The sequence below is a fragment of the Mastigoproctus giganteus genome, chromosome 3 (assembly GCF_048544385.1).
Source record: "Mastigoproctus giganteus isolate SK-2022 chromosome 3, ASM4854438v1, whole genome shotgun sequence".
NCBI lineage: Eukaryota > Metazoa > Arthropoda > Arachnida > Uropygi > Thelyphonidae > Mastigoproctus > Mastigoproctus giganteus.
Window position 1 is genome coordinate 105485905 of NC_143577.1, and position 19269 is coordinate 105505173.

The following is a 19269-nucleotide window of genomic DNA, read 5'->3' on the forward strand; positions in this document are numbered from 1 at the left end:
ATTGATTACAGTACTTTTTGTGCAATAAAGGATTACAGTACAACCATTTGATTTTACTGCAAGGAACTTTTCAGATAAATAAAACACTTGTTGTCACTGTCTCAGCTCACTTGCCAATATTTCCAGAGGGATTCTAGTCACCATTCAGTACATACAGTGTTAGACATACGGACAGTTTACTGTACTCAAACATTGTATCACAATAAGTGCAATGCAGTTACATTTCCGGAGAGTTATGGTGGATAAAAATGAAAAAGCAACAATATCTGGATGCGGTATAAACAAAGGTAAAAAAAACATTGAGTTTGAAAATTAAATTAGATATTTTGAAGCAAATCGATTCCGGTCAACAACAAGTGGATGTGTGCAATAATTTAGGACTGGTACATTGAACTGTAAGAACAATTATAAAATACAGTGAATCAATTTTAGCAACCAGAAAAATAGCTGTTCCCCTGCAGGCAACCAAATTGACAAGGGCTAGGCGGCTATTATGATTGAAATGGAGAGACTTCTAATTAATTTTATTGAAGATAATATTCAATGCAGAATTCTGTTATGTTCAATTTTTATTAAAGATAAAGCGAAGTGCCTATATGAAGATTGGAAGAAAGTTCGCCCCCAAAAAAAGTAGAACCATTTAATGCTAGTAAGGGCTAGTTTGACAGATATAAAAATTGCTATAATCAACATAAAGTAGCAATCCAGGAAGAATCCACAAGTGCAGATCTAGAAGGAGCCGAAACGTTCAAAAAAGACCTTGTTAAAATTATCGAGGAGGGGTGTTATACTGCTCAATAAGTTTTTAACATAGATAAAACAAGTTTGGAAACGAATGCCTAAAAGAAGTTTCATATCGAAAGAAGAAAAAAAACATACCAAACTTCAAAGCGGCAAAAGATCGGTTGACTTTGTTGTTGGGTGGTAATGCCGCGGGGGATTTTAAATTAAAACCCCTTTTAGTTTACCGTTCGGAAAATCAAAGGGCTCTTAAAGGTTTAGCTAAATCAAACCTACCTGTAATTTGGAAGGCTAATAAAAAAACTTTGGTAACCAGGCCGCTTTTCATTGATTGGCACGTTGAATTATTTTTGTTCCGCATTGGAAAAATATATAGAGAAAAATAACCTTGATTACAAAGCAATTCTGATCGTGGGCAATGTGCGAGGACATCCAAGCAAAGGGAGCTTAGAAGGTGTGAACAATCACATAAAAATTTTTTACATGCCTCCAAACACTACATCTCTGATCCAACAAATGGACCAGGATGTAATCGCTACATTTAAAGCATACTACATAAGGAACACCTTTTCCCAAGCTATTAAAGCCATCAACACTAAAAATGTACCGAGTCTAAAGGAGTTTTGGAAATCCTATAACATTAAAACTGTCATCTACAACATTTCAAGTGCCTTGGATGAAGTGATTCAAAAAACCATGAATTGAGTGTGGAGGAAAGTTTGGAAGAATTGCATAAAGGATTCCCAAGAACCTGAATCCGCTGAAAATGTTAAAATGCAAATTATTGAGCTCGGAAAATCAGGATTAGACGAAATTGATGATGACGACGTACAAGATATGATCGACAATGACAGCCTCTCTAATGAAGACTTAATGGAAATGATAAAAGAACAAGAGCTTGCAACTGAGGAAGAAGATGATCAAGATTCTACAGGTGAAGAACTGATGAAGTTGCTGACTGCAAAAGGACTTAGTGAAGCTTTTGAACACTTTGAAAAAATGTGTGATTATTTCCAAGAGAATGACCCTGGAATGAAGTGACAAGGTCATAAGAAATTTGAAGAAAGAAACGAATCCCTACATGATGTTGTACAAGAAGAGAAAGAGGGCCAAAGCACAACCCAAAATTGACACATTTTTCAGTCTGAAGATACAAAAACTCAAGAGTATAGGGTGATCAGATTAATAAATTCATCAATTTAGTTTGTTAATTACCATATCATTATATACGTTTGTAATGCAGAATATTTTATATGTACAAAAATTTGAATATTAAATATTTTTAACTGACATTTGTGTGTCTTTTCACTACCATTTGGTTCGAGCCCGTGACCACCGAATACCGAGGATGCGGAAAGGTCAGAGAATGACCACCGCATATTCCCGGAGCAATATGGCCTTAGTTGCTAATGCTCCTAAAAACCAAAAAACAAACAAACAAACACTACCATTTATTACTGATTAGGAAATATCCTATGGAATAGACTGCAACTCACAAATACATATGATACCGCCGACTGGGCTAGCCAGGTGGGTAAAAGTGCCTGCCTGGCAACCCAAATGTCGCGGGTTCGAATCCCGCCTCGGGCTTGGATCAAAGTACTGCAAAAACCTTGGGAGGTGCATTATGGCCACAGAAGCCTATACGCCAAGAACTACTTAAAAAAAAAAAAAAAAAACATATGATACCTTATGAGAATACGGCACCCGCTTAGCACTGATTCACTTAGCGCTCTGTTTTTCAGGAACAAATTATCAGCATTAAGTGGTTATCACCTGCATATCAAAAATTACCTGTGCATCTTCTGAAAACTTTTTTTTTGCTATACGTTCTAAACTTTGCTTAATACTTTGTTCTGCCTTTTTGAGAATATCATTAGATACATCCACAAGAACTACCTGATGACCAGTTTGTGCAGCAACCTACAAATAAAAGTGATAAAATGAATGACAATAAGGTTATAAATAAAATAAATTTAACATTACAGAAAAAATATTCGTAACAGACACGATGATTCAGAATAAAGGTTATATCACAAGCTCACATCAAGACAAGAATGTTTAATCAACACAGATAAAACACATCTTTGCACTACAGTGCCATTGAGTCTGTGACCGTGTAATCAAAATTGACTGAATACTGTTCATACTTCAAAGCATGCAGTGTCATTAAATGTATGGTTTTGAGGTTCATTTGCCATTTTCACAACAACATTCCACCCTTGTCTATTGCTTTCCTTCTATACAGCCAACAGGACTGGACTTTGTTGTTTTTAATACATTTTATAACCGTTTTTATATGTATCTGTTCCGTTTTCACTTGTGGTGGGAAAATTTGTTGCAAAGTTAATCGAAAGAGAAACTGGGGAAATGAGAGTAGAAAATGAAACAAAAATATTCAGCCAATCACATGCACTATTCTGTGATTCTACATTTTCAAGTGTAGTGATTTTACATTTTCAAGTTTCTCAGAACATGAAAAAAAAATTCACCATTACCATTACAACCATTCTTTTCTAACCTGTGATAGAAAGGCTGAAAATGTAAGTAAATTTATTATTCCAATTTTCATTAGTTTACATGATGGAACCATTTACAAATTTTGAATGATCCATGATGTTGCCGATCGTATTGTCCAGTTTTGATACTAATATTACTCATTGCTGTAGATTTATTATTATTTTTTTTTTTTACTATTCTTTGCATTTTGTTACAAATTGACAGAACAATCTGTAATTTTTGTTACTCTGGTGTCAATAATTTTTTTTTTATTGAAAACTTGTTGATGGATCATTTACAGATTAGAGAAAGATATAATATTAATTTCAAAAAGTTATTTTTCATATCCTCACCTTTTTTTTCCATTTTGCACTCAGTAAACAATGAATGCGCATCTCTGAATAGAAAAGTGTGCATTGATTTACTTTATGTGTGCAATGCAATGTCAACTTGGTAGTGATTCTGTAATAAGTGATTTTATGAATGAATTTTTATTTATACTCCGGGGAAACCACACAGACTGAGTTCACAAAATAGGGAGAATACAAGAAACGGCACTGTATTTAGCAGTCACGCACATGGGCACCGGAGGAATATTTTGCAAGATGGTGCCCGTGTGGGAATAAATTTTTTGTTCACCAAATTTTCAAATACATGAAGTATTTTAATTAAGTCAAGTTTCACTGATTTATGTGTACAGGTGAGCCAATGTTTCATGATCGGTGGGAGAAAGTACTTGCATTTTGAAAGAAAGAATTTGTATTGTTTTAATGTTTCAATAAATTAATGAAAATATTAAAAATTGCGTATTACTTCGAAATCCAAAGGAGGTACACTTGCACCATGCTGCCAGTGCCCATGGTCATAGGCTTGAACCCGAGTAACTCAAGGTACGTGTACTTATGCACCCTCGTGACTGATCACTCAGCTTCGACTGCCTTCGTGAAGCAAATTTATTATTCCAGTTTTCATAAGTTTACATGATGGACCATTCACAAATTATGAATGGTCCATTGTGTCGGCGATCATCAAACGTTATATAGTTTGTGATACTAATATATGTTACCCATTGTTCTAGATATATTTTTATTACTATTCTTTGCATTTTGCTATGATTTGAGAAAACGATTTGTAATTTTATCATTCTGATATTAGTATTTTTTTTTATTGAAAATTTATTGCTGGATCATTTACGGATCAGAGAAAGATTTTATAATATGAATTTCCACCAATCACTCAGAACTCTTCAACTTCCTTTCTTTGAAATTCGACTTTCTGCAGTCTAACTTTCCTAATACAGAGGGATGCTTTATGCTGGTTCACTTTTTGAATTACTGGAATAGACTGCACAAAACATAGATGCAGTATCTTTTCTGTATGCAAACAACTATTTTGAATAGGTTTAACAGTGTTGACGAAAATTTGTCCATTTTCATTTGTAATGATTCAATTACTTTGAGTAGGTAACTAAATTTTTTTTTTCCCCGCTTATGAATTTTCATATTAAACTATTTTGCCCCTTTTAGAAAATGAGCAAAAAGTATAAGAACTGGCTGTGCAAATTGGATGGTGATTATTTAAAATGTTTTTGTAAATATTGTAAATGTATACTGACAGCCGAATTATGTGAGAGAGTATTGCCATTCAAGAAAATTGGAGATACAGAATGTGCAATGGCAGAAAGCAGCATATATTTTTCATAGCTGTGCAGGGAGGATGGAGGTTTTGTGGGGCCTAAAGCTTATACAATTTTTGGGGCCCTCTTTAAGAAAAGAATGCAAAATTTCTTTGTATTTTTCTTAAAGTTGGTGACCACTCAAACTATGGGCACCAGTAGCATGGTGCAAGTGCACCACCTTTGGATTTCAAAGTAATACACAATTTTTTATTATTTTCATTAATTTATTGAAACATTAAAACAATACAATTCTTGCTTTCAAAATATAAGTACTTTTTCCCACTGCTCCCGAAACGTTGACTGGGCTGAACACATAAATCAGTCAAACTTTACTTAATTAAAATATTGCATGTATTATTATTATTATTAGCTATATGGTGCAAGGAAGCCTAAGGCTTATGCTGCACCAGCCAAAAAAAAAAAATTCCTGAGAGAGAGAGAGAGTCAAAAGTAGAAGGGAATCACCAAGAAAGAGAAGAAAGATAATATCCAGCTCAGAACCCAGGGTGTGCCAAGCCCATACTCACCAGATGTGTCTGGTGAGTATGGGCTTGTCCCTGGAGTTATTCGAAAATTTGGTGAAACATTGACTGGGCTGAACACATAAATCTGGAGTTATTCGAAAATTTGGTGAACAAAAAATTTATTCCCACATGCACCACCTTGCAAAATATCCTGCCGGCAGACGTGACTCCAACATCACCCGATACGACAGTGTGATGAAGGGAAAGTCGGAATGGAAAGAGACAGCATTGTTAACCAATTGTGGTTTAAAATACAGGAAACCCTTGATTAATGTGGTTTTGAACAATGCGGTTTTAATTAGTGTGCAAAATTTTTTTGATACTATCCCCTTAATATATGCGTTATCAAATTTGATTAGTGCGCTGTTTTTTTCTTGCCGTGCTTGGCAATCACAACGGCGCCTAAAGCGGCAAATACGTGATACGCACTCACCAGGGTCTTCTAACTTAAATGAATGGGAATCGACTCCAAAATGCTCGACAGCAGCACCCCATAACCACTCTGAAATTGAAATTTGCTCTGGTAACTCATATTCTTTTATTCTTTTATTATTAATATTAAACTTCTTTAATATTATGATATTAAAGAAGCAGTTGAGAACATACACAGATCGTGGGAAGAAATGACGAACAGCTGCATGAGAGCTGTCTGGCAGAATCTTTTGCCTGAATGTGCAAATGATTTTTGCGGTTTCATTAATCCTGTCAACAAAGTTATTGATAAAATTACTACAATTGGAAAAGACCTCGGCTTTGAGGAAGTAGATTCAGAAAACGTTAGAGAATTATTGGAATCGCATTCAAAAGACTTAAGTAACGACGATCTTCTTGAAATTGAGCATCAACATGCATACGAGGAAGAAGACGAAAATGAAGCAGAAGAAAAGCAATTTGCTCCCAAAGAAATTTCATTCAAAAAACTTGAACTATTTAATACACTTTAAAAAGCAAAAGAACTCATACTAGAGATTGATCCAGATGCAGAGAGAAGCATGAACGTTCGTTGAGGGTTAGATAAGCAAATTGATTGTTATCGCAAGATCATGGAGGAAAGGAAGAAAGCTACCACTGTTCAATTGAAGTTAGATAAGTTTTTTTTGCAAAAAATAAAATTTAAATCATACTATCTTTTTTTAAATTTATTCCTTAATAATTTAAGAACTATGCAGTGCATTATAGGTACGTATTGAGTAAGAAAAAATATTTTTACAATTTCATAATTTTCAAGGATTCATTATAATTATTCCCATTGTTTCTTAAGTTTGATTAGTGCGGTTTTAATATGTGCGGTATATTTCAAGGATTCATTAACCGCACTAATCAAGGGTTTCCTGTATCTTACTTTTGCAAATCTTACAAAAACATACGACCATGGGAACATATTACTGGGGCCTTGCAGGGGCCCGTGCAAATGAGGGACCCTGAAGCTTAAGCTTCATTAGCTTCACTGTAAATCTGCCTCTGCACATATTTCTATTATTCTTTCATTTTATAATTTTATTATATATTTCATAAACTTGTTTGTTCTTTGTGTTATATTGCCAAATGTTTGGAAATAATATATTATTGTCACTTTTTGTGATTAACACGTATTATTATTCATATGCTTTCCTAAAATTCAAATAAAGATAATCAATAGAACATTATTTATGTGCATATATAAGTGTTTCTAGGTCTATCTAAAAAAAAAAAAAAAAAACATTCAAGCACCTGGTTGCCATGCCTCCCTTACAATGATACCTGGATATGCCACTGAGCATCATACAGTGTTTTTATCAATATACAGTCAATGATATATAGGAATTTTGCTAGCAGGGAAAAGGAGGTGATTGTTCCTCTGTATAAGGCAACGGTCAGGCCACGCCTTGAGTACTGCATACAGGTCTGGAGGCCTCATTTTAGGAAGGATGTAGATTTGCTTGAGCACGTATAGAGAAGGGCAACAAGATTGGTGAGGGGAATGAAGGGATCCTCTTACCAAGAGAGGCTTAAGTTCTGCAAATTGCAGTGGCTGGAGACTAGGCTCCTGTGTGGTGATCTGATTGGGGTGTATAAGGTCTTGAATGGGTGAGCACGCTGAATTCTGATGGGATCCTTCCACTTATTCAGATTATGAACCTAAGGAGGCATAAATTCAAATTAAGAAAAGACAGATGTAGAATAGATGTGCGGAAATTTGCCTTTAGCCAGCGGGTGGTTAATTGCTGGAACAAACTTCCATCTGTCGTTGTGGAAGTTGATAGGTTAAATAAATATAAGGAGGAACTGGACAGACATTTGAAGGGAATGGTGTGATTTTTTTTTTTTTTTTGGCTGATGCTGCATAAGCTCATACACTTGCTTTCTTGCATCACATGCCACTACTACTACTACAGGAATAGGAAATGTACTGGGGGTCCACAAACCTCTTGTACAAAACTAAAATGTTATTGTATGAATACAATACATGACAAACCTGAAAACACTTCCAAGTGATAGAGGTTATCCTCAAATTTTTTTTCACCAATCAGAAAATGTGCTTGCTGGAGTAGATGGCAGCATAATCCCAAAACTATAATCATGGAGAAGTTTACCAACAAAATTCCATCCTTTTGGTTTTGTTGTTGATCAGTGGCTCATGTATGAGCCTTAATTCATATGGTTTCATTCTCAGTTGGCTATAACATGTTACACTTACACTTACACACACACACACGCGCGCGGGCGCGCGCACTTGACCATGCCATGCTAAGCTCAAGACCGGCATGTCACATGGAATTTCCTTAGGCTTTGAATAAAACCTCCTTGAACCAGTTCCACTGTGCCCTTACTGACTTTTGTTCAGCCACCACATCTGCCAAGATGATCATATAAACAGGTCCTTTTTGGAATTTCTGTACCACTGCACAATTGTATATCTACTCAGTGGCTTCTTTTTAAACTGCATTTGAAATCTATGCAGAATAGCAGTGGCATATTGCAGCTCACTGAACAAAAGCATGCACTGCACCTTCTAGGGGTCAGTAAATTGTGCCATGCTTACTTTTTTGTGATTATGCTGCCATGTTCTTTAGACAGCACATTTCCATTTAGTGAATAAAAATCTATCCTCTATAACCTGGAAGTGGTTTCAGGTTTGCATCATGTATCCCATTAACACAATAATGTTTTAGTTTTGTAAAGGAGGTATGTGGACACAGAAAATCCTCATGGGCAAAATTATCTATGCATTCTGTTGGTAGAGGTTTTTTGAAAGAAATATATTATACCACACTTTCTTTTTTCTTTTTTAATTCTAGAAACAGCATTTTTCACTTTGGCAATTTTATTGTTTTGTTAAGTGATAAGCAACAGCAGAACTGCATCAGACAGCCCAAATAAGTTTGTAAGCATTCCTTAATGGAGAGTGTATTAATGACATAATGTGCCATCTGCTCTTTGAATAATCCATAGCTGTCAGAAATCCAATTAGTATTCCTGTAATGAACTTGACCTTCACTTGCTTCAATTGCAAAACCCACTGAAAATCTGTATGTGTGTCAATTACCCTTGAGGTTGAAAATACCAGCAGGACACCTATTTAAATCCATATTCAGGAGTATTAGTATCAGCAATGACCACATGGTGCAAGGAAGCCTATGACTTACGCTGCACCAGCCAAAAATAATAATAATAAATAAAATAAAATAAATAATAAAAATAAAATAATAATAAGAAGAAAATTAAAAATATATAAATAATTAATAAGAGAAAAGGAAATTAGCATTAGCAAGGGCACATGATGCAAGAAAGCAAGCTTATATGGCATAAGCAAAAAAAAAAAAAAAAAACACCCCCCTTCTCATTTCACCCATCCACTCACTCCAAATGTTTGTCTAGTTCTGCCTTGAATCTGTTAAAACTATCAACTTTGACAACGAAAGATGGAAGTTTGTTCCAGCAATCAACCATTCACTGGCTAAAGCCAAACTTCCACACATCTATCCCACAACTGTCTTTCCTCAATTTGAATTTATGCCCTCTCAGGCGATTATTCTAAGCAAGAGGAAGATACGGAGCAATATGGCCTTAGTTGCTAATGCTCCTAAAAACCAAATAACAAACAAACAAACAAACAAACAGGCAAGAGGAAGAATCCCATCTGCATTGAGCACACTCAAACCATAGGCTTATTACACCTCAATCAGATCATCTCGCTAGTGCCTAGTCTCCAGACACTGTAATTTGCAAAACTTAAGCCTTTCTTCGTAAGAGCAACTCTTTGTTCCATTCACTAATCTTGTTGCCCTTCTCTGTACTCGTTCCAACAGCTCTACATCCTTCTTAAAATGAGGCCTCCAGACCTGTATACAGTACTCAAGATGTGGCCTGACCATTGATTGCCTTATACAAGGGGATAATCACCTCCTTATCCCTGCTAGAAAAATTCCTGTATATCATTGACAAGACACCATGAGCTAGTCTTGCAGACCATCTGCACTGATCAGAAAACTTCATATCTGCCTGCACAATTACCCCAGGTCCTTTTCAATCTCTACCACTGTAAGTGTAGTACCACACAGTTTATATGTTACTCTGGGATTACTGCTTCTGCAGTAATCCCAGAGTTGCCACTTATCAGCCCATCTGCTCAACTTTTCTAGATCCTGTTGCAGCAGTGTACTGTCATTAACAACCCTCGCGACCTTCGTATTGTCTGTAAACTTGGACATTAAGCCTGATATACCTTCATCGATATCATTGATAAATACACAAAATAACAATGTGCCCAGCACCGAACCATGGGGTACTCCACTAATAACATTAGTCCATGTAGAGCAATGTCCATTTATTACCACTCTCTCTGCCGTCTCCCACTCAACCATCCCTTCATCCACGCAGCAACTTGCCCTTAATGCCATACCACTCCAATTTGTATAGCAGTCTTCCATGTGCAACAGTATCAAAAGCTTTCCTGAAATCCAAGTATATAATATCAAAATTAATTTTTGCATCCAGTTCCTTTGTGACCACATTGTAGTATTCAATCAAATTGGTCAGACAAGACTTCCCCCTTAACAAACCCATGCTGTGTCTGAACTATTACTGCTGTCTTGTCTAGGTGATCCTGTATCACCTCTTTAACCAGTGACTCCATTATTTTTCCTGAAACAGAAGTTAAACTAATAGGCCTATAATTATTTGTGTCAACCTTTGCTCCCTTTTTGTGAATTGGAGATACATATGAACATCTCCAATCCACGGGGACCGCCCCTGAATCTAAGGATGCTCTAATAATTATGGCTAAGGGTTTGCTAACTTCCTTCTCTGTCTCCTTCAATATAACTGGATAGATTCCATCCACCCCAGGTGAGCAAGCAATCATCAGCTGGAAGATGAAGAAAGATATTGCAGTAGTTAAAGGTAAAGGCAGGGGTCTTAAACTTGAGAAGAGGGGACTTTGACAGTTTAAGATGCTATATGGCATCAGTGAATTTGGCGAACTGCCAAGGTATGGCAAATACATTTGAATTTACAAATACTTTTAAAGCAAAAATCACATGCTATGAACACATACATACCTTTAAGAAAATATTGCAGGAGGAAGATGTCAAAATGGATGACTGTGAAGCTGGCTGGTCAAATAGAACAGAAAAAGGTTGGGACAGTTACAGATAAATAAAGTGGGGAGGCCAAGGCTGCAAATGAGAAAGCATAGGCTAAGAGAGTAAAGAATAAGAACAAGGAATTTTTCATGTATGTGAATACAACCAAGAAGAAAGCTAATCAGATCGGACCCTTGTGCACTGAATGCGGGAAAATCTTAGATAACCCAGCTGATGTTGTGGATAAATTGAATAGGCACTTTGCATCGGTCTTTACTGACGACTGACCATGCTGAGAAAACGCTATGCGAGTGAGGCTGAGCCATATGAAATTAGTGATGTTGTAATTGCAGATGATTGTTTATCAAAAAAACTTTTGAGTGTGAAGGCAAGTAAGGCATTCAGAGTTGATGGCGTATACCCTATAGTTTTGGGGAAGAGCACAACAGAGTCTATTGAACCATTGAGGTTAATTATGAGGCCATCTTTGGACTAAGGGAAGATTCCTTTGGATTGGAGAAGTGCCAATGTATCGCCAATACATTAAAGCAGTTCTAAGAGTGAAGTTAATAACTAAAGACCAGTTAGCCTGACTTCAGCGGTAGGAAAAATCTTAGAGGCAATGATTAAGAATGCAATCCAGGGATATTTAGATAGATGTGGCATTCTGAAGTTCACACAGCATGGCTTTGTTAAGGATAATCATGCTTAATTAACATAGTAGACTATTTTGACACAGTTACTAATGAGCTGGATTTAGTGAATAATTTTGATATAGTTTATTTGGATTTTAGCAAAGTATTTGACTCGGTCCCTCACAAAAGCTTACTGTATACACTTGAACAGGTTGGGATTACTGGTAAGATTCTAAAAATGGATTGCTGGGTGGCTGCAGGGCAGAGGGTTGTGATTAATGGATATTCTTCAGATTGGTACAACGTCAAGAGTGGGGGTTCCCCAAGGATCTATTCTTAGACCACTGTTGTTTCTAATTTTCATAAATGATATCAACAGAGGAACAGAAGGCTTGATGTCAAAATGATGACATAAAGATTGGTAGAGTAGTTAATAATCGGTTATTGGACCACTGGTGTTTCTCATTTTCATAAATAACGTCGATGAAGGAATAGAAGGCGTGATGCCAAAATTTGCAGATGATGTAAAGATTGGCAGAGTCGTTAATGATCAGTGCCAAGCAGTACTCTTCAGGATGACTTGAACAGACTTCAAAGATGGTCAGAGAAGTGGCAGCTACATTTTAATGCTGCTAAATGCAAGGTCTTACACTTGGGGAATAGCAACCCACAAATAAATTATATACTTGGCGAGGTTAAATTAAAAACAGTGGAGGAGGAAAGGGATCTGGGAGTTACACTATGAGCAGATAAGAAGTTTTCTGAACAGTGTAAAAAGGCAGTCAGCATGATTTCCCATTGATGATTTATCAAACACTATCTTGTAGAGATAGGGAGGTCATAATTACACTGTATAAGACAACTGTAAGACCACATTTAGAGTACTGTGTTCAAGTCTGGAGACCTCATCTGAAAAAGACATCAAGCTGCTTGAAAAGTCCAAAGATGGACAACTCGAATGGTGAGATTGGCAGAAGGACAACCATATGAGGAAAGACTGATTATGTGGGTTCCAATTATTAGTAAAATGAGTGAAGATAGAATTCTCACTGTTATAAACAATTCCAAAACTAGAGGTCACAAATTCAAATTATAGGGCTTGAGATTTAGATTAAATTGTAAGAAGTTTTCTTTTAGAGCGAGTCATTGATAGCTAGAACAAGTTGCCCTCACAGGTGGTGGAGGCTGACGGTTTCGATAAGTTCAAGGGTCCACTGGATAGTTATCTGCATGAGGAGGGTAGCATATAATTTGTGTTTTCTTATCTACTTGATTGTTTTTTTTTTTTTTTTTTTTTTTTTTCAGTGCAGCAAAAGCCTGTGGCATCCTTGCACTATATGGCCAGTACTATTACTATAATTCACATAGGCACACAACTACCATATCCCAGATTTTTCAGACCATGTCACATAGTTTGATTGGAAATAGGTCTTTCTTTGCCTAAATTTAATTTTTCAGTTGTCTGCTGAACCATCCATTCTGACCCACAATCCGCATCCACTTTAAATTCCTGTGATCTCTTTCTTTGAGACTTCAGAAATAACGACTGAGTACCGACTTCTATATTTCTTCCTTTTAGAGCTACGTTCTCCTTTTATCTTCCACTTGCATACTTTTAAGATGGTTGCTTTTGACACACCGGTGATTTCCTTTGTTTTCTCAATTGTGGTTCTGCTAAATGTGCACCAATAATAACACCCTTCTGAAATTCAGAAAGATCACCATGATCAGATCAACTGAAAAGCCCTAGGAAAAAGCATGCAGTATTTTTATGTTAGCAAGGAACTTGTGAGCATGCTATGTGACTTGCATTTGCATACTGTACGTTTAATTATCTGTTGACACTAACTACAAAAAATGTTTATAATTTTTTTGCCAGTGAGAGTAAGTCAACATGCTGATTTACAGCTTCTAACTCAAAGGTTTCCATGTTCTGAATAAAAAAAAATTAACCATCATAACCAAAGAGCTAAGGTCAATCAAATAATTAAGCTTTTTTTCTACCTTTACTGTCACCCTTACCTGTGCAATACCAGAGCCCATAAGTCCACTTCCAATAACTGTCACAGTTTTTATGGAAGTTTGCGACATTGCTGCTGTAGCCAATGATCTGCAAACTAACAGAGTAGAAAATAACATATCTCTGAAATTAAAATAACAAAAAAAGCTTAAACATAAGTATAACTACAAAACATCTTTTTGTTAGCAAGTCAGAAAATATGATAGCATTTCACCAAATAAGGTAACAGCATATTGTACATAAAAAGTATGTTTCAAAGTAGGCTTGATCAGCTAAAGGGAGTATAGTATAGTGCAGTGGTCTCCAAAGTGGAGTGTGCAGATGATACATGCGGTGATTTGGTAAGTAGAGCGAGAGATGCAATCCTTCCATTTGGATCAACCTATGTGAGGTGACTTTCTCTGCAATGACTATTATTAAAACCATGTTAGAAATAAACTTAACTTGGAACCAGGTCTTTGGGTAGCTGTGCCCCAAAATATTAAACCAAGATACACAGCAATAATGAAAAATATTTAAGCACATTGTTCCTTCTAAAAAATTCTGTTGATTTGATTTATACCACTTTGTACTTTAATTTCAATTTCGTTTTGTTTTGTATTTTTGCATTGAATTAGATTGTGATTTTATATATGTTATGTTGTTAGTTATTTTGGTTTTTAGGAGCATTAGCAACTAAGGCCATATTGCTCCGGGATATGCGGTGGTCATTCCCTGACCTTTCCGCATCCTTCATATTTGGTGGTGACGGGCTCGAACCCCAGCCTAATCAAGAAGCATGTGCTATGCACTGCTGCTCCTTCCCACCTGGCTACGGAGGCGCCTATGATTTTATATATGCGATTCTATATGCATACGATGTAAATTATTTATAAATAAAACAAATAGTATTACATTTACTACACTTGTTACATTAATGATTTCATATTTTGTGCTTGAACTTCAATTTAATTTTGTTTTGTATTTTTTTATTTGTGATCTTTTAAAATTATATGTGATTTTAGATATAATGATTTCCATGTAATTGATTTATAAATAAAAAAAAATATTAAACTTATATATTTAATTTTTTATTCCAGGGTGAACGCCAGTCCTTTTAAGTAAAATAAGTGTGTGCGACCAAAAAAGTTTGGAGACCACTGTTATAGTGTTTCTTGCCTAGGAGCACTAGGGATTCCCCCTTAAAACCGTGAAGTATGCTTTGTGATGCAGTACAAACTCTGTAAATGCAGAGATAGTGTATGTATTTGTGTTAGCATTAGCATTATCAGAAGCATATGATGCATGAAAGAAAGCTTATATAGCAACAGCCAAAAAAATTTCTCATTTCACCCATCCATTCACTCTAAAAGTTTGTTCAATTCTCCCTTGAATTTATTTAAGCTATCAACTTCCACAAAGACAGATGGAAATTTGTTCCAGCAATCAACTACCTGCTGGCTAAAGGCAAATTTCTGCACATCTATTCTACAACTGTCCTTCCTCAATTTAAGTTTCTGCCCCCTCAGGTTTGTAATCTGAGCAAGAAGAAGAATCCCATCAGCACTGAGCTTGCTCAAACCATTCAAGGCCTTATACACCTCAATCAGGTCACCTCGCAGATGCCTAGTCTCTGGACGCTGCAATTTGCAGAACTTAAGCCTTTCTTTGGTAGGAGCAACACTTTGTTCCCCCTCACCAATCTTGTTGCCCTTCTCTGTACTTGTTATAGCAACTCTACATCCTTCCTAAAATGAGGCCTCGGACCTCAACACAGTACTCAAGGTGTGGCCTGACCATTGCCTTATACAAAGGGATAATCACCTCCTTATTCCTGCTAGCAAAATTCCTGTATTTTTCTACTCAGTCAGTTTGTGTAATGTAGTATGAGGTTATGTTGGTCCGTTGTTCCTCCAGCACATAGCCACCAGGACCCTAATGGGACTGTGTTTCCATCCATTGCCTCTGGGAGGAAGCTGGATACAGCAGAAGAAAGACTGGTGGGATCGAACACTGGACTGTGCCTGAGCTTGCCAGGGAGGGTAAGAGTTTAAAAAAAAAAAAAAAAAAAATGGTTCTAGAAGGGGAAGATGTGAAAGGGGTGACAGTGCAGGGAACAGCACAAGAAGGTTAGGGTGGACGACAGGAAGGCTGTCCACCAAGAAGTAGGAAGTTAAAGTAACAGAGGGGCACCCCTGTGAAAGAAGTCTATCATCCACACCAGATGGGGGAGGGGAACAGACAAGAAAAGTAAAAGATTTGTGGTGATAGGGAGCACCATGCAAAAAATCGCATGTGTACTCTGTATGCACGAAAGATGTTTTAAGTGTAAACATCTTTGACGACACCTACTATGGGGTTATTCCTACTAAGTTTCGAACAGCTAGAACTGAAATCATGAACAATGTAATTTATGCTCACGCCCGCTATTTACTCTACCGAATCAATGTTAGTGATAAATAGGATACACAGACCGCTGCTTACCAATACACATTTGATTGTAGCCATTTGTTGAACAGTATGATTGCAACAATGCAAGTATTTGTATTGATACAATCATATTATGTTGGATCGTGTTACTCTGTCATGCTTTGTCACAAATTACACATGCAGTGCTACGAGATCTGCAAGAAACGACAGTATCCACGCATAATACTCTATCGAATATATGACTTGGCTCAGGATCTCAACGAATACAAGCACGAGATGGTAATGCTGCACATTCCATTTTGCAATGAAAAAACAGAACCGATTCAAATATTCTTCACCAACCCAGCTAGTTGTGGAAAAACTTTTATGATTCGCCTCTTGATGGAAATATACAACCGATTCAGTAATACAGACAGGTACTGTAACACCTACAGTACCTGTTTTACCAAAGACATTACATGCGCTTCAGTCTTACCAGTTGAAGCACATGTAATGTAATGATCTTGGATGTTGGCTCAGAGCTGGTTTATGCCAGCTCTGAGCACATCCAAGATCATTGCCCTCAAGATATCAATTTCTCTGGTTACCAAAAGGTTTCTGCCATGGGTGGCAATGGTGAGCCCAAAGCCACCTAAGTGGTATGCCCCAAATCATAAACGTTTTTCCACATCCAGCTGGTTTATGCCAGCTCTGAGAACATCCAAGATCACCTCCCATGATCCTTTGCGTAATCTCTCTCCCGACTCCGTTCTTTTTGCCATTCCCACGATGCTTTGCACTGGTCGAACCATGTTATTTATTTTTTTATTTTGCTTTACTTTAATTTAAATTTTGCAAGATATCGATTTCTCTGGTTACCAAAAGGTTTCTGCCATCGGTGGCAATGGTTAGCCCAAAGCCACCTAAGTGGTATGCCCCAAATCATAAACATTTTTCAGCAACCAGCTGGTTTACGCCAGCTCTGAGCACATCTAAGATCACCTCCCATGATCCTTTGCACGATCTCCTCTCTCAACTCCATTTTTCTTTGTTATGAAATGGAAATTATGTCAAATGACGTCATTTTAAAGTCGCAAAATCATGACAAATTGATTTTACTACCGTCCGAACTTTAGTAGGTGCTGCCAAAGATGTTTACACATCAAAAATAGGGATGGGATGTAGGGGGGGGGGAGGAAGCATGGGTAAGTTGGGAATAAAGCATACGGCTAAGGTGCCCTATGTTGGGCAGAGATCGCACTGAGGACAGTGGTTCCCTATGAATAATCCCACACCAGCCAGACCACCTGTAGCTGGGTGTCAGCAGATCCTACACCATGCCACAAATGAGAGGTTGTTTGTTTGTTAGTTATTTGGTTTTTAGGAGCATTAGCAACTAAGGCCACATTGCTCCGGGAATATGCAGTGGTCATTCCCTTGACCTTTTCGCATCCTCCATATTTGGTGGTGACTGGCTCGAACCCTGGTCTAATCAAGAAGCACGTGCTCCTTCCCACCTGGCTACGGAGGCATCCAAATGAGAGGGAATGACATCATCAGTGCAGGGGGTTTCACATAGGCTGCCCACACTGCAGTCCAATTTGAAGGAGGGCCTGCTAGAACAACTCATATTAACCATTTACTCTACTCAATATGCAGCTATCGTACTAACAATTACAAAAGGACACTTTTTTTTGTACCTATTTAGGGACAGACTCTTTTCTAACAGTACCCAACGCTTACTCACTCATTTACTTTGTTTCACCCATCATCACACATTCAGACAGGATACAAGTGCCACCTAAATGAAGACATCTACCAGGACAGGACATGGAGATAACATTAAATTTTTATATATATTAAGCAAGGGCAGCTCGTTGGTAAAAACTGCATCCCCAGATTTTTAAATCTAAATGCAGTATACAGTCAACGAGATTATATGAAGTTTTGTGAAGAATGATGCAATGCAATGAATATTTTTATTAACAGGTCCTGCATATAGTATACTTATCCTCTATTTCCAATAATCAAAAAAAAAAAAAAAAAAAAAACAATAACAATAATAATAAAAATAAATAATTGCTTTATTTAATACAAGTATTAAACTGAGCTTGGGCCATCCAGGCCCAACCATATGCTAAGGCCTTTGGTTCATGGGAAAACAACTATTTCCAATAATAATTTCGATAATAAACAAATAGAAACATGAAATCGTTTTCAACTTTGAATTTTAACTGTTGATGGAACTGTGTGCTATACAGTTCCACAACCACAATTTGCTCTCAGTGGTTGAGCCAATGCTTAGTTGGCAGGTTGCCAATAAGCATTTTTTAGAGGTAAAAAAACAAGTTAAAGGAACTGCAGAATGAGAAGTGCCGATTTGAACAGAGCACCAAACTTGAATGAAAAAGTTATTAATCTATTTTCAACAAATAAAAGCTGAAAAATGGATTTTATTTTTAAATAAAATTTCAAGGTTACCCAAATCTGTTAATGGTAAGTGTCCAGTTAATGTTTTGTAATATTTTTAACTTGCTTATTATTATTACTATCTATGTCTACATATCTTATAACCAAAGCAATTGAATGTAACTTTAAGAAGCAGCACCCCCATACATCAGAGTCACTGATATTAAGACCAGAGTCAATTTGTATGGGATATTCTCATTCAATCTACATTTATGCACATTCAACTCATTCATAATAGTACCCTTAATAAAACTATCACACATATACTTTATGATTTTTTCCCCCTCCGGTTAAGCAGACTCGTTTCCTACCCAGCATATTACAGTTATGCACACATACACAGAAGCAAAACACCAAATTTACTCAGTCATTAATTTGAAGACATACACACATACCAAACACACATACACCTACCCAAACTCACCCACACACACTTACATGCACTTATTTACTTACACAAATACACTCACTTACATACATTGTAAGTGAGCGTATTTGTAAGTGGATTTACTGGATGATTGTTTTCTACATCAGCATGTTCGAGAGGCAACTAGAGGGAGGAATACTCTTGATTTGATTATCAGCAGCGATTCTTCATGCATTAAGAATCTGCAGATAAATGAACCACTAGGTGGCAGTGATCACAGTGCTGAAGTGAGATTTACTCAAAGAGGTAACTACCATTAGGGGTAAAGGGAAGGGTTATTGCTTCCGTAAAGGCGACTACGATGGACTGAGACAGTATTTAAAT

General features: G+C 36.8%; 1 protein-coding gene across 1 annotated transcript in view; it reads right to left on the reverse strand.

Annotated features, from left to right (window-relative positions):
* Positions 1-19269, reverse strand: part of LOC150088202 (hydroxyacyl-coenzyme A dehydrogenase, mitochondrial-like) — a 155821-nt gene that overhangs the window by 127934 nt on the left and 8618 nt on the right. Inside the window, exons 2-3 of the mRNA XM_090369383.1 lie at positions 13664-13758; positions 2536-2664 (exon numbers count right to left, since the gene is read on the reverse strand). Coding sequence (XP_090225509.1) covers positions 2536-2664; positions 13664-13732 — 198 coding nt within the window. The 5' untranslated portion in view covers positions 13733-13758. The remainder of the gene's footprint in view (positions 1-2535; positions 2665-13663; positions 13759-19269) is intronic.